At 40.0% G+C, this 21,981-nt stretch overlaps 1 protein-coding gene across 4 annotated transcripts in view; it reads left to right on the top strand.

Moving 5' to 3' along the window:
• SPAG9 (sperm associated antigen 9) overlaps nucleotides 1-21,981 on the top strand; it is a 65,692-nt gene that overhangs the window by 5,532 nt on the left and 38,179 nt on the right. For 3 of the 4 annotated variants that reach the window (XM_087750668.1, XM_087750666.1, XM_087750665.1), the window contains exons 2-4: nucleotides 1,412-1,532; nucleotides 12,993-13,063; nucleotides 21,729-21,823. In XM_087750668.1, coding sequence (XP_087606794.1) covers nucleotides 1,412-1,532; nucleotides 12,993-13,063; nucleotides 21,729-21,823 — 287 coding nt within the window. The remainder of the gene's footprint in view (nucleotides 1-1,411; nucleotides 1,533-12,992; nucleotides 13,064-21,728; nucleotides 21,824-21,981) is intronic. The other variant, XM_087750669.1, reaches the window with a different exon arrangement.

Raw genomic sequence — 21,981 nt, 5'->3', positions numbered from 1 at the left:
TGTGGAGAGCTTGTCTGAAAGGAGCTCTTATTCCACTTCATCAGTTTTGGTGCATTTCTACATCTGAGATAATTTTTAAGCAAAACTTCTTCTGATGACCCTGTTAAACTGAAGCTCTTTTCATAGCGTTACGGGTTTCTGCTTTTGTAAAAGCTATAAAACACATTGGTTAAAACTTGGTAGTAGCTTATTAAAAGTTGATGTGTGAGCATTTGAAGTATTTTTTCCACTAAGCTTTCCTGGCAGTACGTAGGAAAAAATTATATTCAGATCACCTATAACTTTACTCTTTTTAAGTTGCTGCCTCCTCTGTCTCTTTGCTTCCATGTGGTACCCAGCTGCAGCTTCCTTCTGACCCTTTAGCTGTCTTGGATGTTTGGGGTTTTTTTTTTTATGCAAAGACTTCTGGTATGCTTTTCCTCCCTGTACGGTGAGCCTTCTGCTTAACTTGTGTTTGTGGCCTTGCCTTCTCTTTGCAATGCAGAATAGAGTACTACATGACCTAAGACATCTTTGGCCATTAGAAGTATTCTTTGTGCTACCAGTACACACTGAATTTCTTAAGGTTTTGGTTAAGATAAATAGCAAAAAATACGCTTTAAAAACCGCTATAATGATGAATTGGTAACTTTAAGTTGTAAAATGTAAACACCGATATATACATCAGTGAACTCCAGAATATTGAGAGACACAAAGCTGGTAAATCAAGGTAGCAGAAAATGATGATCAGCACAATTGCAGAGTGCCTGTAAATATTTTTCTATGCTGTTGACAGATTGTAGGAGATGGTTATTAAGTATTTGATGAAGACTGAGCGTTTTATAACCTATCAAACGATGATAGAAATTGGGTGGGAATGAAAAGAGAGCATGTCATTTTGGTTGGCACTGTTGCTGGTGTGTCCCTACTGCAGTGTCTGTACCTTCGTGGCTTACAGGTGAAGATATGCTTCACCCATGTCCAGTCAAATCTAAGGATACCAAGAGTCTCTGTATTCACATATTGGCAGGCAAGTGTGTGAAGTTAGGAAAGAATGAAATAATTCATATTTATATTAGTCCCAAGCAGCCTTCTCTGAAGTAGTTGGCACTTAGTTGAGAGTGGTTACACAGAGCAGCCCAGGTTGGATGCTTGACTGATGGACGTTGGACTAAAATAGTTGGCGTCCTTCATGTTTAAACGTGGGCTGTAGATCTCTCCTGTTGGTTGGGAAACTGCTTGCACCCTTCCTTGCTATGAAGGGCTGCTGTGTTGTTTCCTACATGCTGCTTGAAGTGAAATTCTTTTTAAAAACAAATCTAGGAATGACTGTATAGCTGTTCTTTCTTGTTGGAGAAAGAACTTTGCTCAGGCTTTAAAAAAAACAACCCTGTAATTAATTGTTGAGCCTAACTTCACTTTTTTTGTTTAGAAATTTATCGAGTTTGAAGATTCTCAAGAGCAAGAAAAAAAGGACTTACAGACCAGAGTGGAAGCATTAGAATCACAAACTCGACAGCTTGAACTAAAAGCAAAAAACTATGCTGATCAAAGTAAGTAAAATATATTGCACTCCCTTTAAGTGATATTAGTGCATTTTAAATCTCGTTCTGTAAAATGATAACGCATATGCTAAATATCTGTGCTATCCGATTGCTGTATTTTGACAGATAACTAGGTTTAACTCTTGTGCAAGTTTGTCTTCCTTAGAATTAAGGCAAACAAATTAGAGAAAAGCTTGTGACTCATAATCTGATTCTGCTGGTATCCTACTTCTTGTTTTGTTTTCCTTTTAGACCATGCTACTTTCGTCTTTAACAACTTTTTCAGGAGATATTTAGAACTTACTCCCTTGTTAGTAATCATAAAATAAGCTGATTTTCTTCCCATTAGACTGTTGTCTGTGCTAAAAATAAATGGAATCTTTGGGTTTAGAAGCAGTACTGGGATGAGTATACCATTGATGCTGATTCTCCTTAGCTTTTGTATAGTTTTTGCTGAATTATGTATTTCTGAGGCATTTAGTTTTTATGGGAAAAGAGTTAAGGAAGAACACTTCCACTTTTAGGGATGTTCTGTGTAATTTACGAAAACTTGTGTAAGTTTTGGCAAAAGATAATGATCAGTTTTCCTGAAATACTGAAAGTTACAATGTGACTGTATTACAGCTGAGACATTCTGCTGGACTGCTTCTTATCCAGGTACATAGTCATTGAATGAAACTCGATCACCGGTTTTTCTACTTCTAGTTGAGTTACGGGTAGAGGAAAAAAAATACTCAAACCCACAGAAATCTTCTCGCTTCATCTCCCCCCCCTTGCAGTCTTAAGTTAAAGATGAAAGACCTATGCTGCTAATGATGTATTAATTTTTTTTTTTTTGCTGTGAGTCTGTCAAACAGGCAACGAAGGTTATGATTTTTGTTTTCATTTAACCTTTTTAGCACAGTGTGGAAATAATGATCAACAAGCATTAATGTGAACATTTGGTCAAGCTTCTAAGCTAACTTCTTTTGACATAAGACTAGCATGTCTATCAACTAATATACAGCTTTTATTGCTGGGCCATGCAGAAATGTAAAGCAAGACTGTATCAAGCCCGATAAGCTTGAGATAAGATCAGTTTCTAAAAGCAGAGCGCCAAGTTGTCAAAACAGCCCCTTTTCACTATTCTTTCTTCCTTTGTTTCTACTCAGCCACCTTTTCTGCCCATAACGTAACAAGTTATAGCTCTCTTTTTCAACCTAAGGTATAACAATCTTCCTGTAAAGTTTAATTTTCAGTGGCATGAGTGAGCCTATAGCAGGGTAGAAGTATTAGTGCCCTGGTGTTAAGATTAACGTAGGTGGCATGCAGAGATGAACCTTTCTGAAATTTGAATGGTTTAGAAAGCTGTTGACAAATCTTAGAGGCACGTACTTCTTCAGGTCCATTGCAGTTAAAATATTCTCCGATTCTGTACAGGCAGTGATGGAGGAACACTTCAAGCAGTCTTTTCTAGTGAAAACCAGGATGATTGGTTTCCAGGAGTGTATCTTTATAGATCAAGTCAAGCTAAAATGGATCATCTTAAAGCATATTGTAGAGACTTGTGTCAGAAATGCTATGATTCTTGTGAATGGAAGTGTGTGTGTGTGTGTGTGTGTGTGTGTGTGTTTAAAAGCAGCAGAAGAGGGGAAAAGAAAACATTGGAACAAGAGTTGAGTGGTCTGTTTTGGTAACAAAGGACACTGATTCCAGAACGCCTGTGCTCTAAGCCCACAGCCCAAACAACTTGTTCATGGGAAACCCTGTACTCTGACAACAGGATTATGGCATAAAGATTGCGTCAGGTCATATATGCCATTACCTTTCCTGTTAATACAATAAAAAGTATGAATTAGTTGCACAAAAAAGAAGAATAATTTGGATTCCTGGCAATGTATGTAGCATTATAGCTGGAGTTTCTGTTGCAGAAATTCACTTATATGCTGATGTATGTAATACCATTTTATATTGTTCTATGAATCTGTTTGTGTGACATTCTTTTTTTGCCTTGAATATTAAGCCTTCAAAAATACATATGTGATTTTAAGCTTTTAATTACATTGTGCATATATCATATTAATGAAAGTATTTGCATGAGAAATTCAATTGTTCCAGTAGAACCACGGGGTGTTGGCTAGAACTACTTTTGTTGTAAGAAATAATGTTGTTGAAACAGTAATCATAACAGCATAAAGTTCTGGTGTTAGAACATTGACTTTTAAATAATTCCAAAATCTTTTTATTGGGGGGAAAAACCTTTTGTGATGGCAAAAATGTAACTTTGGAGAAACAATAGAGCTGTGTTGAACATTGAGTTTTGCTTATCATTTGGGTTGATAACTTGCCTGGGACAACATGAAAGACTGCTGCGAAGATTTGACAGGCTGCTGCTGCAGAGCAAGATCAAAGGGGCCGTAAACACGATCGTTGAACACCTAATGAATGTTACGCAAGTGAACTGTTTTTAGTGATCTAAATTTCTAGGCTGTGAAAACCATATTAGTGTACGTATTCTTGAAGTAATCCAACTCTACTGCATTATCTTGTTTTCTGTTTTATAAGCAAGGTGATTTGTATGTCCTATGGTACCAAAGATACCAACGTGTCACTTTAATTCACTGGATGTGGTTATGAGTCTTCTAGCTATAATTTTTTCACTTCTACTTCGTATACTACTGCCTGTGCATCTAAATTAGTCTGTGGTATTGCCAGCTGTTACCACATCAACATTCAAAATAGTGGTAGTGTTATCATTGATAACGGGAATTGCAAATACGTGGCACAGAGCAAGTAAACAAATAAAACCTGGCTTTGCCTTTTGGTGTCGGGGTATAGAGTCTGAGAGAGCAACGTCAGTTTATGATGTGGTTAATAGTTCAGAATAGAAAACAGGTAAGACGTGGTCCCATGTAGTACTGTAACTACAAGACTTTTCGGTTCTTGTAGAGTACTTCTTGTGCTATATGTGTGTTTTCCTCAAATAAGCAAGGTGTGTGAGAACAAGTTTTGTCCATTAAAAAGTTTCGACTCATTCCTTTGAACACTGTCCATCGTGAGCATTTAGTGAAGACTAGTTAGCCCTGGGAGAGGGTTACGGTTAAGCATGATTATGTGTCCTTAAATATGCATGCCAGTTAAAGTTGCTCAAGAAGCTGTAGTTTTGTTATGTCCTGAATTGCAAGTGCTTGTTTTTGCAGTCTAAGTGATTGTCACACTAAAGGAAAAAAAAGAAATACTTCTTTGCACTTAAATGTATTATGTGGGATTACATTCATAGCCATATATTCAGCCACCTGGGTTGGAGTAAATATGCTGTTTGAAATTAAAGAAGTGAAATAAGAAGCTTATTTTGTGTCAACCAGTTACTAAGTTCCTGTGGTTCCCTGGCTTTTTTTTTTTAACTCCCTGCATTACAAATTTAAACAGTTGCTGTCAGCTACCTCCTAGAAGAGTGAAGAGTGAACTACCGTACTCTGCTCTTTCACAGGAGGAAATGGAAAGAGGGAGAGATGACAGCGTGACCTGGTGGCACTGCTGGGAGGAGCGGGACCACAGTAGATGATGAAATCCTGAATGGTGGGGGCAGATGCACAGGGAGTTACCACTCTTGCGTGATATATAGCACTCGGTCCTGGTGTTTGGTGGGTAGCGGTGGTTGCCTAAGTCGAGCTCGCTGCCAAAAAACGGTGCGACATGTTGCATCCTGGGATATTTTGGTAAATTTTACAATTCCTTAAAGGAGAGCAGAGGTGTAAGGATTTGCAACTTCTATTTGAGTGCAGGAATGTGCTGTAGTGGAGTGGCTCTTTGGCCTGCGATCTGTCTCCTCGTCTCATTTTGCACTGCTGCGCTTCTCTGTAACTTTCCATGGTTTGCCTCTGCCCTTGCGTTGGTGTGGGCTGGCTGTCAGCATTACCTGTGCAGGGAACGGGAGAAAGACAGTGCCGGCGCTCGTGGGGGCCTGGGGCTTGTGGAAGTTAAAGGAATTTAAATATCACAGAGTTCCTGGAGATTTGCCTAGGGATGATGTTGGCACCGGCAGAGTTTTCAGAAGCTCTTGCTGTCAGTCTTCAGCAAACTTTTACTGAGTGTGAGCAAATGTCTTCTTTTTGTTTTGTTTTATGACTTGTCAAGACTTTCATGGATTGTTTTTTTTCTCAACAGCAGAGGGGACCTCTGAATATTGTGGAGGTGCACCAAGCAAGCAAATGCCACATTTCGAAAAAAATAAAATTTTAACACTTAAATTCTTTTCTTCTCCTTCCCATCCACTTCAATGATGTGTCTGTTTAATGTCTTAAACATTTCCTACAAGAGCTTGAATATATCTTTTGCATTATTTCAAGTCTTTGCTTGTGGTGAGACCCCTAGCTCTGCTTATAATTAGTTTGCAGCATTAGAATATTTTGAATTTCAACCTTGAATCTGGAAAACTAGGCACTTAGAGCTGTTAAAAACTTGTAATAGCAATATGCGGCTCGCTTGTCCAGCAGTGCTCCACGAGGGCACGTGATGCTGCTTTGGATGCTGCTCAGTCTCCGGTTACCAGATGGAGCCTTGTTGTGCCGCTGAATTCTGTGGGGGCTCGGGAGGTTTAATTTCTTTCCCTTCCTTGCATCCCCCTTTGGGAATGTCAGTTCTTTTTATGTATTACAGGCTGTAAGTTAATGAAATTTTTTGGAGTGAAAGATGACTGTAGTGTATTTTGACTTACTACAGGAATGGAACAGCTTTGGATCATGCTTTCTTGAGGAATCATTCTCAGAGTAACTTACTTACGAGAGAATCTGAAAAACATGTCTGCATGGTTGAAGTGCTTTCTCGTGGAGGTGGTAGGCTGTGGGAGTTGAAAGATTTGGTTCCTTTTCTGGATCTGCCTAGTGCTAAAGTACAACCAAGGTATCATTGCATTTGACAGGACAACCAAGGCACTGATATATCTCCATGTCTTGTAAGTTTATCAAACCTTAGCTTTGTAATTTATGCTCAAGTTAGGTTATATTTGGGGAAAACTACATGTGTTAAAAAACAAACAAACAAACAACAAAACAACCAACCAAACAAAAACAAAAAACACACACAAAAAAAAAAAAAAACCAAAAAAACCCCCAACCAAACAAAACCAAGAAACAACTCTTGGTCTTCCGAGCTGCAAATGTTGTGACGCAACTGTTGGGATGATTGTGTTTCCCACATCAGGTGACATTGTGCAGCAATTGATATCGCTTGCTGTAGGTTTTATTTGGGATATGAGACAAACGTTTTGGCAGCTGACCTAAAAACATGGAGATTGTTTTCCTTGGAAGCTAAGCAGCACTATGGCTTTCACTGGCTTCAAGAGAAAATGCAAGACCAGGTTCTGTTGCGAATCTTCTGTAGATGTTAAGTTATTTGGTATTTTATTTTCACCTGAGCTCTCCGGATGCCAGCATTACTGTAATGTACACGCAGGCAGACAACCTCTTGATGTATAGTCTGAAGGCATCCAATACTCCGAGATATACCTGCATAGAGCTGCAGCAGCGATTTAACACGGACCTGTCTAGTTAACAAGGAGATGTTAATATGAACTTTCAGCCATGAAGCTTAACATTGTTTTAAGATTTGACTTGTGACTTGCGTATCTGTGCACATGATGATGTGAATAACTAAACTGGTACGAAATACATCTGTCAGTAATGCTATCTCTAGGTATGGCTCAACCGTGGTGTTTATTCTAAGGAATACAAGAAAGCTTTTCAATAGATCCTTGAAAGAAGTCGAAAAGTTGAGGTTTGTTTGGTGGGGGTCTGGATTGTTCCTACATATTTTTCAAGGACTGAGAACAGCAGAACTAATCTTATTTCCAACAAGGAAGGACTAGAACAGCTTGACTTCCTATATGTCTTGATTAACAAATGTGGAGCTTACTGTTTGCTACTTTTTTTCTCAGTGCAGCTGTTTCTCCTCTGCATTGGTTTGTTTGCATTGCAGATTCCCCCACTGCCCTTCCCTACACTGTGCCTCAGGTATCATTGACTCAACTTGAAGAATCTTTCTATGAGGAGAAGCGTGAGCATCAAAGCGTACTGGAAAGGGAGGCTTTGTTTGTGGCTGAAGCGTTTCCCAGTTACTTCATGGCTGCCTTATGTTGTGAAGTTACAAGAGTACCTGCTGTTTCTGTATGGTGGTGTGGGAATCAGCAGTCCACTAGATGGAGCAGAGGGTACAGTTAGCTCGGGAGGTTGCTCCAAGTCATGCTGCAAGACTGGTGGATAAAATAAAATGGAGTAGAAAATTAGAGCAGTGATTGGCCTGCTTTAAACTCGTCTATTAATATACCTGAACAAAAGTGGTGAGAGGAGGTTGAAATCCACTGGCATATAATTAACCGCTCATGTACTTTTTTAAATTGCAGGAGTATTGTGCTAGTGGTTTAGGTGCTGGAGTTTGATTGTTATAATTCTATTGCTGTAAATGTTGCACCAATGAAGAAAATGGCTTTAAATGTCTTTTAGAATCTTACATTCCTGAGTTGTCACTGGTTATCGGGCTTTAAAAACAAATCCGGTCTGCTGTATCTTCTGTGTTCATGCTGACTTCATGTTGGATTTTCTCGAAAAGTTACTTGCTGCAATGGCCAAATGTATAAATGAAGCGTCCCCCTGATTTCAAACCAGTCAATCAAAACTTTTCTCAGTGAAACACTGTTTTGGCTGGAGACTAGGCAAGAAGTTGGTACTAGATCCAAATTATTTTTAACTTGATTTTGGGTAGAAGTTGGCTTATATGTATATATCCCTGTTCATTTGAATTTCAGCCTTTGTGAGGGATATCCTGGCATGTGGTTGTCTTTATATTAAATGGTTGTAGCAGAATGTTTAAGGAGATTTTGGTTTTTTGACAGGTTTCTGGTGATAAATTACAGCGGTTTTGTGGGTCTAACACGTAGTGGATACTTGAACAGTCCAGAAGTGTCAGGGATAAGACCATGCAGCTGTATGTGGTGATATTTGCTATCAAAAGAGCATTCTTGACAGCTAAATTGTCTTCATAATTCAAAGTGCCCTACTTCTTAAACTCAGAACTAGACCTATAGTTCACAGTGGTAAGAGCTACTTGAAGATGTCGGTCTTGCCAAGGAGTCGAATTTATCGCTTGTTTTACAAATCCGTTTTCTGTGCTGCTTATTTCCAGGTCTTATCACTTTCAGGTTAAATACTTGTTTGATAGCTTCGGTCCCTGTTTCAGTCCATGGTTGATGTATGTGCTCTTCAGCAACTACTTAATAGGTCATAAGGTCCTACTGGATCATGGGATTGATTATACTTGATCTATACCTTAACTTTGGTATGGGACCTGCTTCTAAGAATGGAGCTGGATGAAGGGTGTCCAAGGAGAGCCTTCAGATAGTCTTAGAGCTAGGAAAGGCTTGTTAATGAGCTGGATCTCTGTTCTGGCTTGTGTAGCAGGAACTTGTAATTCCTCTTCAAGGCATCGTACTGGTTGGATCTGGCGTTCTAGCAGGTCTGTTTCTCTTTCTCCCCCTCAGGCTTATCAGCAGTTTGAGGCAGAGGACAACATACAGATGGAGGGTGTTCCAAACTTGGTAAAAGCCATCAGACTTGGGAGGTAAGCTCTGATTTTTGAACAGGCAGGGTGGGCAGTTTTGCTGCCTAATTCTTTGTAATACTCTCAGGAGGCAGAAACTCCGGAGGCTTCTCTCTAGTTTGCTTTAATATTTAATCTCCCATTTTTAGGCTTGTTTGGTTTGAGAGAACTTTGATTAGGATTGGTACTTCAGGTCATTGAATGTGTTAGGATATTGACAGCGCTGGAGAAAGTTGCAGGCAGACCTTGGGCATAAGCGTTTGGTGTTCCAGCGGGGTGCTTTCTCGTCAGCCTAAAAATACTAGAATATTTGTATTTTATGTTCATACTTATGATGCTGAAAGGCCTTTAACATTTTTCCATGTAGACTTGCAGCCATGAGTAGTGAAACTTTAGATGTGTATTATATTTTGCGCATGTAATATCTTGCACAATGTAATCTTGTAGTGTAAGATCTTCCATGATGTAACAAGGATATAATGGCTTTATAAAGACATCTTACAACAGACAATGGATATTTTGCTTTTAGGATGCATATCATCAAACTGATTTTATCATCTACCCATTAAAAATTTGACATCTTAGTGGAAAAAAGTCTCAGACTGAAATACCAAAGGAGCTTTTTTATTATTGTTACTTAAGAGTCAAATTGATGGGAACCATGTCTGGTTGCCACCTTGCAGACCCAGCGTGTGTCAGGCAGTGCCAGCGCCCAGCTCCGTTCCTTTTGGGGGGACGTTATCAGGGCAGTGCCAGACTTCCACTCTCTCGTGTGCTGGTGGGGTAAAATGGAACTGGCGACAACTTGGTTTTAAATGTACTTCTGGGTGCCGGTGGAAGGCATTTCTTTTGTCTCCTATTTAGTTTCCTGTTACTGCTGATGGGAGTGTACCTTAATAGTGACTTAATAAGTTTCTCCAAATTTTGGGGACAGAATCTGGTGGTCTTTCTCAAAATTCTTCTGGCTGTTCTTCACTAATTTCAGGTATCTTCTGTGTTCAAGTCCATGGTGATCTCTGATTCTCAGGGAATATCTGATCTCTCCCTAATCTCTGTTTAATTGGAAAAAGGAAGTGTGTTCTGGTGGTTGGTTGTTTCATCAAGATCTTATCTTTGATGGGAGGCCTGTTTGGGGTAGAATAGGTTTCCGGTGTTGTGTATCATCCTGCTGGTATTGGAAAAGCCTGTTTTGAGGACTGTTAATGTGGTGTCTGTTGAGGCTATGTAAACTTAGTGTACATCTGCTTATGACTGAACCTTCCGGCTGTAGGACCATAATGTGTTACTGAGATGGAAATGACTTCCAGAAGAAAACGCTGAATGTCAATTACATCATCTTCTAGGGCCTTCATTTTTTTTAACCTTTGTACGTAACAAAAATAATTATCAGATTTGATGGAGATATCCTCCTTGACCACGCAGTACCTGTATCTATGTACATGTGTCTTCTGTGACTTGATTTAAGGAACTATTTGAAATTGGGCCGTAGAAGGAGAAAATGGTGTGCTTCGTTGTGGAACCTCAACCGTTGTGAAAGTGTTTGTTCTATCCGTAACGGTGGGAAACGCTTTTGTGGATTCCATGAAGGTGGGTTATGGACAGCTATGAAGAAGGAAGGGTGTTTGTAACACCTAACGTGGCGTTCATTTTCATTAAACGCACTGTGTCAAGTACTTTTCCCAGAATCCACCAGATAAAATTAATCTCTAGGAGCCAGCGTTGGCTGCACTGTCTAGACACGAGCATACCGAACAACATCGGGGTGCGTTGCTGTGGTTTCTTTGCAGGTTCCTGGTGAGGCCGCATTGAACCGTGACTTCACCGTCCGGCGTGAAGCAGTGGCGTTTCACAGGGAGGCGGCACGGGCGCGGAGCGGCGGCAGGGCTGCCCGCCTCTCGCAGGGCGCTTGCACGCTGTTTCTAGGGGAGGGAGCCGGTTTCACAAAACGCGAAGCCAATTAGTCACGCAGTTTGCGCTTTCTGATTTCCAGGCTATTTGCCTGTCCTAAAGCAGGTCTAGCAGAGCAGAAGGGTTACCGGGCCCTTGGTCTGCAGGGAAGGGAGAGACACTGGGAGCTGTAATGCAAAGCCTGGAGATGGTGGATTCACAAGCGAGCACAACTGTCGCTGGATGGGGTGCGGGCAGCTAAAGCTGCTGAGCTCTGCCTTGTAGCTACCAACTGGTTACTGTTAGGATGTCTCTGATGGTCAACTGTTGTAAAATGTAATTACTTCTGACTGGAATACCGGTCAGTCTAAGAGAGTGGATAAAATTTGGTTTGTCATGTCACGCTTTGTAACTACAAATTCTGACACTCCTTTCTGTAGGCGCTTACCACAAGCTTCCATATAACCTTCCTTTAAGTGTATGAGGAGGCTTAAAACATCTGTTGCCCAAAAATAATAAACTAAAATCTTCCATTCATTAGATATTTGTGTGCTGCGTTGCGTCTCAAAAATAATATGTATGTATGTATTGTGCTGTAAAATACATTTTAATATATGTTGTGCTGTAAACACTTATACATCACTTACTGCTATTTGACCCAAAGGACTCTTGTTCAGTCTGATGACAGTGCAGAAATGAAAGTGTTCAGTCTTGCATTAGTATAAATAAAAATTGATTTAATGCTTAGGTGGAGTGCAAAAGGTGTGTCAAGGAACTTAGTGTTCTTATAAGAGCAAGATGAGATTAGGAGCTAAGAATGCTTACGCAGATTTGAGTGAGTAGACAATTATGTATTTTGGTTCCAGCTTTTGACTCTGACAAAGATTTTTTTTTTTTTATTGAAACGTACTTATGATAAAATACTGTGCCGAAATACAGATCTATGGAGCAAAAAGAAATGGTATATTGAGAATTAGTTTTCAGAAGACCCAGTTGGCAATATGAAAATATGCAAATGGCAGAGAAGATGCTGGCATTTGTCTTCAGATAATGTGCGTTTAGCAACGAGTCTCTGGAGATGAGTAACTATAAACTTGAAGTTTCCCAGGGGTATTTAAACATGGCAAATGGTGTAAGAGAAGCTCAGTTACAGAACTTGGAACACATGCTTATATCATGTAAATATCGTGCTCAGAAATACCTAACCAAAAAGATGGAATTCACATCTAAGCAGCAAAAAATGTTTTCTGTTTGAATGGAAGGAATTAGCTGTGTGAAGAAAGTTCTGAATTCTCTTTGTTTTTTTTTCTGCAAATTACTTGCACCGTTTGTTCCAGCTCATCTCTTCTTAATATGAACTTATTGTCTAAAGTTGTACTAAATCTGCTAGATATTTTTACTTTCTCGGAATACCTACAGAAGTGTTCAAATGTTTTCTTTCCCTGAATCTATTGCCTTAATACTCAATGGAATATGAGTGAATGCCAGCAGAACTCTTAATACCACAACATATGACTTGAAGCTATTTAAAAAATACCTTGTTTATGTTTGTCCTAGTTAAACACCTCTGGAGATTGTGTGGTTATATTCTAGGAAACCAATGTAGAGCCTTAACTGGAGCTCGCAGCTCTCATCCGAGATTGAGTCTGGCTATGTGGCGTGGCTTCTGCCTCTTCCTATGTTTTCCATGTGTATATATGAACCAATCTGGATTGGTGCGAGCAGTAAGCTGTCCTTGGACATAAAAATCCCCTCTCGTTGGACTAGCAGTCAGCTAGGGAAAAGAGTACTTGGCCTTTTTACGAGGACTGGGAATGTCAGATTGTGCTGCTGCTGCTGTACTTGGGAAGCTCAAGTGTTGAGAGTTTAGACATACTTTTTATCATGCTCTTTGCTGTTCGCTACTCAGAATACTCTCATCTCTGATCTGGTTGCCTAGTCCTAGGCAATTCACATTTACTAGAACTCTGAATTTAATTTTAATTCCTTTTTTGATTTTTCTTCTTCCAGTTAGCAGACTTGAGGAGAGGGAGGCAGAACTCAAGAAAGAATACAATGCACTTCATTCAAGACATACAGAGGTAGGTCATTATGCCAAGATGAATTCAGGGTATCTGTAAAAATGTAGATCTATGGAAAACTTTGTGTTGTGAGCAACTGGGAAAATTATTGGATGTTTTAGTTTATTCGCTGATGCTTGGATGTTTGTATTGGTAATGTTGGTTGTAATCAGGCTTCGTTTGGTATGTAGTTTTTCTAATTCACATCTAAGCGTCTGTTTTTCCATATTAGTTTGATTACACATTTGTCAATTTTACAGCTTTCTCAGATATTCAGAAGTTTAAAAAAAATAGGAATTTCCTTTTTCATATTTCAAAGACAATTCTTCAAAGCACACTAACAAACTTCAAAGAAATAGAAATGAAATTGCAATCTTGGTACTCCTTCCAGCAGTTTTGTGTGTTGGTTTTACTTGACCATTGAAGGAACAAATACCTTAAAAAATTGGCCGCATACTGAGATTCATGATGAAAAGAAGTCCCTGCCATACTTATTGATAGCTATTGAAAACAGTATTTGCTAATGAAGATGGGACAAGTTTGACTTTGTTAAATTAAATAAATGAGCCACACTTTTTAAGTTGGTTCTAGAGCATAAAGGGACTTGCGATGCTTTGATTTTTAGCAGCAGGTTGTCTTTCCCATGCAGGGACGCTTACCGCCTAACTAGTAGACTTATTTTAGTGAGGAAATCACTAGGTTTTCTGAATAATTCCGATTTAATCTGAAGCCCCAATATTGAGCACAGTTCTCCTTCCTGTGATTGCTTTGCCTTTGTTGGAAAGGTCAGATAGCTGTTTTTAGATCGTCACTACCAGTGGGGAATGCAACGCTGACTGTTACTAGTTCAAAAGACCACATGTGGGGAAGAAGGGGAAAGCAAACACAGATGTCTGATTTGGTTACCTTTAACGCTTCCTTAGCAATCTTAAGATGAATGTGTTACACTGACAACAGCTGAAAGTGGCTTGGAACCACAACCAGCATATAGCTCTTGAGTATTGCATGCTGAGATTTCTGCAGCTCTTAAAAATATTCATACATTTACTGAAATCCTAATGTGTTTAAGAACACGTTTGTTACTAAATAGTTGCTTTAGAATGCTGCATCTGTTGAAAACTGGAAATTTAAGTAAAATGAGAAGTGAGAAAGCTCAATGCTGCCCACTTAAGTTTTGCATCCTTTTGAAGGGGAAGTACTTCAGAGTACTGTGTGCTTGCAAAGTTTTGGTCTATTTTAGTTAGAACCTATGGGTACTATCACAGTAGGAATGGCACAGGGTTTTATTGAATCCTGTTTTGCAGAATTCAAGATAACTGAATGTATTGGGCACCATTAATTCAATTAAATGCTAATGAAATGTTCTGAATATCTTTTTACGTAGGTTTTGCTCCAAAATGGACAACAACCTCTGCTGGTTTGATTCCAATTTATTAAATGCTTTTACATCTTAAATTCACTTTCTTTGGTGTAGGGAGAGGTGTTTCCTTGGGCTTTATTATTGCTGAGGTGACTATGTCCTTTCTTCATATAGAAATAAGTTGTAATGCAACATGGTACATTCACACCTCTGTGCTCCTAAAATCAGGTCTCATGGTTTTCTGTGCCCCTTCTTCCCAGCATGTTTGCTTCCCTCTTTCTTTGCTTCCCAGTCTCAGCATTACTTTTTTTCCTTTTGAATGTTTTGCTTCTCTCCCTTTATGTTACATAGCTTCTAAAACCCAAACCCTTTACCTTAGGTTATTTCTGCTTTTGTCTATGAAGATTTTGACCTCTGTCTTTAGGTGACAAGTGTGTGTACACATTACTAGAGGTACCCCAAATTCTCAGACTGCCAGCTGCTGAAATACAACAGTATGTTCAAGATAGGACGTGGAGAGCTGATGGGGTAATGGGTTTGTGGGCTGGGAAAGCTCAGCTCTGGGCTGGGAACTAAGGGCAAAGAATAGTTACCTGGAGCGTGATTGTTTGTAAAAGGTTGGGAGCCTTTTTAACAACTGTGTGACTAACCTCAGGAAGTTAAGTAGATACTCCTTACCTTCATTTGCAAAGACATTTTTGAGGACAATTAGAGAAACCGTTGTCAGTCTTGCGAAGTAGGAACTTCCTGATGTACTTTAGTCATAGGCTGTCTCAGGTCAGCGTTTTAAAGCTGTGTGTTTAAGAGTTGGGGACTGGAAAGGACTGTCTGATAATAGTGCCCCTCTTCCCCCAGCCCCTTTCTGATATCCTGCTTCCCTTTCTCCCAACAAATTCTAGTGTTCTAGGTCTGTGTAGTAACTTTTTTATTTTAATGCAAATATCCAACCTACTTTAAGCATTAAGTTATCAATTGGCTTAAATACTTCTATCGCAATACTTGTTTCTGAAACCTTTCTTACTTCCATGTTTTTCTAGGAAGGAATACTTTTTTCCTTCTGAATCAGCTTCACTGTTGTCTTTGCAAGTGATCCATCTTTGGTACTTACTGAAATGGCAATTGTTTTTCTTTCAAGTGGCCAAATAATGAACAGAGCATTAGAAAGATTTTTTTGTTTGTTTGTTTTTAGCTCTAAGACGTTAGCAGTGATTACTTTGATGGATGTCGTATTAGAGATGCGACTTGACTGCATTTTCTGCAATCTTAATTTCTAGCAATTTTTCTCTATTCTGCCTGTCTCCAATATTTGCTTCCCTCCATTCCCCCTCTTATTCTTTAATTCACAGCTTAGCATTTCAGACTTGGATGTCTTCCTCTTCCAACTCTTGACTTCACTGAGCACTGAGGCTCTTTCAGCACTAACCCAACCTCCTTGCGGCTCCCTCTTTGCTGGAGATCGCCGCCCAGCAGGCTCGCTGGCTCAGCAGCTCACAGGAGTTTCACCTAAACAGTTTGAGTCAAAATGGACCAAGACCTACTTAAACTGATTAAGCCGTGGGAAGTTACACCAGTGATGCGAACCAGAGGACTGAATCCCTCGCCCGCAGCGTGCGTTGCGATGAGTGCTGGGAGCGCTCCTTGGAGCTCAGCCTGCCGGAGGCAGGGCTCTGCATTGCAGCTCCAGGGCCCCAGCCTGCCCTGGCAACACCGTGTCTGCAGCTGCAGAGGCAGCAGGGCTGCCTTGACTTGTTAAAGCTCTGGGAAGAGGCTTTAGCCTTCTTCACCCTTCTGCCAAATTAGCCTCTGTCTTTCTTGCTGCTCTCTATCGAGTGGGAGATGAGCTAATGAGTGAGTGGAATATATCCCCTTAAGCTTTCTCCCCTGGTAAGTCTGGGCTTGAGCTAACTGGCTTGATTTTAAATGGATTAGGGTATGATAACCTGAGCAGCTGAGTTGGTAGGTTGGAAGGTGGAGTGTAGCTGGGCATTTGTAGCAGGTAGTGGAGAGGATAACGTGTTCAGGCCTGAACATGTTCTGACATCCATGTCATGATTCCCTGCTTAGTTAATGTGGCCCGGTCCCTTGTCTTCCCTCTGGTTGCCGCGTGTTTTGATCTTGTGCTGGTCTTGCTCTGTTCTAAGGCTAAGAACAGATGAGCAATAAAGCAGCACACTGGAGTTCCTGAGTTTGAACTTCTGGAATTTAACTATGCAAAGTCTCGTTTCCACCTTTCTCTGGCTGTAAAGGACCAGATGCAGGACATGATCGTGCAGCCACGGGGACACGGTGCTAGAGAGGTGAATGGGTGAGAGTGGTCTAATCCCAAAGTCTTTGGACCTTTGCTCTATAGACTTAGAAGGGAGTTTTATTACTTGGTTATAGGTTTTATCTCAAAGACTGTTCTTTTTAACAGAAAATTTACTAGTTGTATTACCTGTATAAAAGCAGTCTTGTCTTCTGCATGTACCTGTTGGTGCTTCTTGCCTTTGCTGCAAAGAGGTGATGCACTGCTGCTGGTGACTTTCAGAGCAAACCCCCTGAGTAGAAGGTAAAAGGCCATATTTTCTTTTTCTGCGTAGTTAATGGGGCACGCTTCATAACTACGGCACTGGTTCTTTAAAGGCTTGCCTGCAGACGGTTTTACACTTATTACTCAGTTGGGAAACTGAGGCAAAGCAGTACTTTAGCCTCTGCTTGAGAGTTGACTAACACCTGTGGCACCTCTCTGCACAGATTTCCAAAATAAAACTTTCTGTTCTGTTTAAGGAAGTGATTCTTTTTATTCTTTGGGAAACAGAAGGCTAAGATGGTTCGATATATTCTGTGTGTCAGGGAGAGAGAGAGGCTTAGTTTAATGAAGCATAATTGGGCCATGGAAGTTTCTGTGTTTTGCGCTGATACAATGTGACAGAACAGTGAGCCTGTCTGGCACCGGGAATGTACTTTGTCAGGTTGGTTTGGACAAACAGCGATCCCCAGCAAGGCCCTGTAGAGGGAACCAGGAAGAGAAGGCGAAGTGGAGATGTCTAATTACAATTGTGGCTAAGAATGGGTACCGGTCATAGTGTTTTTGAGGTTAGACTTTAGGTATCTGTTCAAGCAAAGTTTTTTCTAAAGCCTTATGCTGAGCCTTAACAGCTTGATGTATAAAGCCTGGATTTAACATCTTTACATACTATTGTATCTGCCAGCAACATCATCTTATATGTGGATAAAGATGCATCAAGCTCACCAGTGGGAATGATGCTTTCACTTAGGTGACAAGCTCACCACAAATCCTTAAACATAAAAGGTAGTTACACGGAAGTATGTTTAGGACTTTTGTACTGAATCAAGGAGATTCTAGAAATGTCTATTACCTTAATAAATCTGGATTATGTGGGACACAGAAAGATCTATATATACGCAGTTGGTCGCACATTCCCAAAGGGAGGAGCTCCTTGTGCCAAACCTGATTGGATCCGCAGGATGAACGGTGCGGGCTGTAGCGCAGAGCCTGGTCTGGCAGTGAAAGAATTACTAAAACCTGTCCTGGGGGAGTTGAAGCATTGACACAGAAAGGAAGGAGGAGTGAAAGAGAAAGGAAGGTATAAAGGAGATGCTCTCAACCTGGTTAAGGAAAAGGCGCAGGTAACAATAACCACAACATGGTATATAAACATTTGTTTGTGACAAAGAAAGTATCAGGCTTGTGTACGTTGGGAACGGTCGTATTTGTAAGGGTAGGGATAGAAATTAGTGCCAGGGTGTTCATTGTCTTTCACTGAATGCTGACGCTTAAGATGTGGAAGAACCTGTAATGCTTCCTGCAGTTGCAGAACTTGTCGCGTGCTGTGTGAGGAAACCAGTCTGAGAATTTTTTGCGATGGAAAGACATTGATTATGTTGCTGTCCCTTGCATTCAAAGGGAATGATTTTCATGCTCATGCTGTAATGTCTTCAAAAGCTCATTATAGTCAGTTTTGACATGTTGTGCCCTAAAAGGAGCTAACACATGAATTGTGAAATGCTGTTAACTACATAAACTCAGAACTTGGAAAAATTATCTTATCTTTAATCCCCTCAACTAATGGTAATTGAGCAATGTATTTAATTACAACAATGGTGAAGAGCGGTCAGTATTTATGAGGACTTCCTTGGAACAATTGGTCATATTCAAAATACTTGCGGATTTCAGGGGCAGCAAGGTGAGCTGTCAGCAGTAGAAGGTTATGGATGATTAAATACTGACTGCAACTCATTGAAGAGAAGGGTAGTAGATGTAGTCTTTTATTTATCATCCGTCCTTTAGTGTAACTTCAGTAAGAATTGTGGTGAAGAGAAACCAATTATTCCATTTGTATCTATTTTTAAATTGTCAGTAATATTAATTTTTTTTGATAGCTGGGTAATCTCAAAACATAGCAGAACTTTTGATCAAATTTTGAGCACTTGAGATTTCTAGTGTGTCAATTCATTAGACTTCTTTTTTGGATCAGGATGGCGCTTCAAGGATATGCTGAGACTTGGATAATTTAGATTGAAAAGAGCCTCTGGAGGTCATTGGTTCAAAGCCCAGTGGCTTTGGAGGGAGTCTTCAAAATTTTGTTGTAGACAAGCCGATAGTGAGCTAACTTCCCAATAAGTTACAGTATTTAATTTTTTTATTTCAACCTTTTCATTAACTGATTTCTAGAAGTTGAGAATCCGCGTGCTGTGCCTCATGACTACAGCACCAGCTGCGTAGCTCCCCCGTCCCAGGGCAGGGAGGGAGGGTGAGGAACGTCGCCGCTCGGGGACAATGTTCCGGTAGCGTCAGCTTTTATCCTTGGGAGCCTGGATCGAGGCAGTGCGTGGACATCACATGGCGGTACCTCTGGTTTTCTGATTTTGGGGACACCCCTGGCATGTATAGCCCGGATCTGTGGACAAATTGCCATGCTGTACGGCACACGCACGTGATGCACACGCTTAGTTTTTCATCTTATTTTTGTGTTCCTATAGCTTATGTTCTTTATGCTGAAGTATGTGACCTTCAGATTTGCTTATTTTACCATCAGCAGTATTTTCATCTGCAGAACAATACTAAACCACGTAGTCCTTTAACTTGACCTTCCCTCTAGCCTCTGTATGTGGGTAATAAGTATGATGAGACATTTCAGTAAACAAAAGAATAGACTGAGGGCAGGGAAGAAAGTAGGGTAAACCATGTATTTTGCAAAACATGGAAGTCGTGCGCGTTTTACTGATCCTACTCTTTCTTTTCCCATGTGTTAGCTGTTCCCTGGAAAGGTACTAGTTACTCAGCTTCTGTTCACTAGCTACAAAGCACCACAGATGTTCTGTTTAAAATTTTTGCTTAGAGAAACCAATTGGTGTGCTGCAAATGGAAGTGTTTGCAGGTAGGTCAGCTTCTGTTCAGTAATATCTCCCTCCCATGCTGAGGGAATACATGAACAGGATACAGAATGGTCTCATGTGCATTTCAAAATTACGCATTTTTTTTTTCCCTGGAATTTCTAAATTAATTTGGATTATAGTAAACTTACTGTGTAAAACTATGCACAGGAACCATTGGAACACCTAATTTTGGTTGCTTGGTGGAAACAGAAAAAACGAGAAATGTGGATAGTTGAAGGTGGAGCTTTCAATTCTTTTGATTGTTTCTGTGTATGAGCAAGCATTAAAATTCAGAAAATAAATGAGATGGTCCTAGTAAAACGCTGCATTTATATCATTTTGTTGGAGGATAAATTTTGTAAGCTTTTGACAGCCGTTAAAGTGTATTATATAATGTTTCTCTAAAAATAGCAGGATTTTTTTTTTCCTGGTCTGAATTATATTAATTAGTTCAGGTGAATGCTGGGAAGACCAGGATTTGTATGTAACCAGTATTTACTGTATAAGCTACTGATTTATAGAATATCAATCAGGATATCTTAAGCCAGTTCACTCTACCAAAAAAAAAATCTCAGACTAAGGATATATATTCATATATAGCTAATGGTGGCAAGCGGTGTTTGTGGAGAAGCTTGAAGTCAGTAGCATCCGAAGGTCAAGCGTGCTGGCCTTGGAGACATCAGCCCTGACCTGAAAGTACCGTGTAGGTGTAGGCTTCCCGAGTTCAGTCCTACTGCGTGCAAACGCCCCCCAAATAAGAGGTTACATAGTATTGGTTGCACAAATGCCTCTTAATAACACTCTTCTAAATGTGTGTATACCCTTTCTAGAATAGCAGAAGAAATTACGGTTTTACAGAATAAGTATTTTTTTTTTTTCTAGAGGAAGCCTTTGAGATCTGACCTGAATATGGCTCAGGAGAAAAAAGTACATGAAATTCTTCTGCAGTACACCTATGATTTCTTTCTCTGTCTTTTTTTTTTTTTTTTTTTGTTCCGAGTGCCCTATTCATCTTTGAATGCGAGTGCAGAAATGCTAAAAATACCAAATGTCATGTAGGCTTCTCTTCAGGCTTTCCCAGTTTTCATTTCGAAGCCGTATGTCCAAATTAACCTTTTGGAGGGATGCAGCGATACCTGTTACTCCTCTCCATGCACGTCCCGGATCAGTTACATCCGAGTAGCAGCATCCTTTGGCCAGCTGGAATCGGGGTTCGTTAAGTACGTCATGACTGCAGGAGTCAGCCTGTTGGCCTGTGGCTGTCTCTCTTAAAAGAAAGAGCAAGCAAGCAAGCAAAGCTCTTCTCGAGTGCTAAAAATCCACAGGCACTCGATCCTTTTTATGAGATGTCAGTCTAGATAACTTAAAACCAAAGCTTTCTGCATTCTCTATAAGTGAACTTAAATCTATTTGGATGTTGGAAGAAAAAAAGAGATGCTGACTTTGTATTTCTGCCTATGGAAATAATCTGATTCTTAGTCTGTAGATTCATTATGTCTAATATTTGAGGCGCACATTGTCTGACCTTTGCAGTTCTTTGCAGTTAGGCTATAGTGAAATGTATTGTGTGTCGTATCATAAATTTTAATGTCTGTTGGACATAGAGGTCTTAAACAGCCTCTGAAAGGGATTTGAACATGACACTTGCGTTCAGAACTCATGTTTGTAGTGTCATACGCACTTTGTGTGCCCTTAGGATGTTGCCTGTGCCTGAATGCACAAGTAAGTTCTCCAGGTTTTTTTATTTATTATGGGCTTCTCTTCTGGTTTGTGGTTTTACAGACTGTATAATTTTGCTTCTTTCTTTATCTATTTCTTTAACGGTTCTGAATGCTCATATTTAGCATTACAGGGGAAGATTGTATTGTATTGGCCAAGAATAATGCAGCTGTAGTAAAAGTAAATGTTATTAAATATTTCTTGCTGTTTCTCTGTCATTTTAAACAGATGATTCACAATTATATGGAGCACTTGGAAAGAACCAAACTTCATCAGCTAACAGGGGGTGATCAGCTAGAATCCACAACGCACAGTAGAATTAGGTAAGCTATTTACTACGCTCTCACCCTGAAATGAAAGAAAAAAAATCCATTCATTTGTGTTTGCAAGACTTTGTTCTTTAATCCTACAACAATGCTTTGGCTGAATCGGAAAGATTTTGTTGTATGATTGGAATGCGGTAAGAGAATAGTGTAGAAAT

The sequence above is a fragment of the Nipponia nippon genome, unplaced genomic scaffold (genome assembly GCF_047370975.1).
Source record: "Nipponia nippon isolate SJK-2023a ecotype South Korea unplaced genomic scaffold, ASM4737097v1 scaffold_14, whole genome shotgun sequence".
Classification (NCBI taxonomy): domain Eukaryota; kingdom Metazoa; phylum Chordata; class Aves; order Pelecaniformes; family Threskiornithidae; genus Nipponia; species Nipponia nippon.
This window is presented reverse-complemented; position numbering and strand designations above follow the sequence as displayed.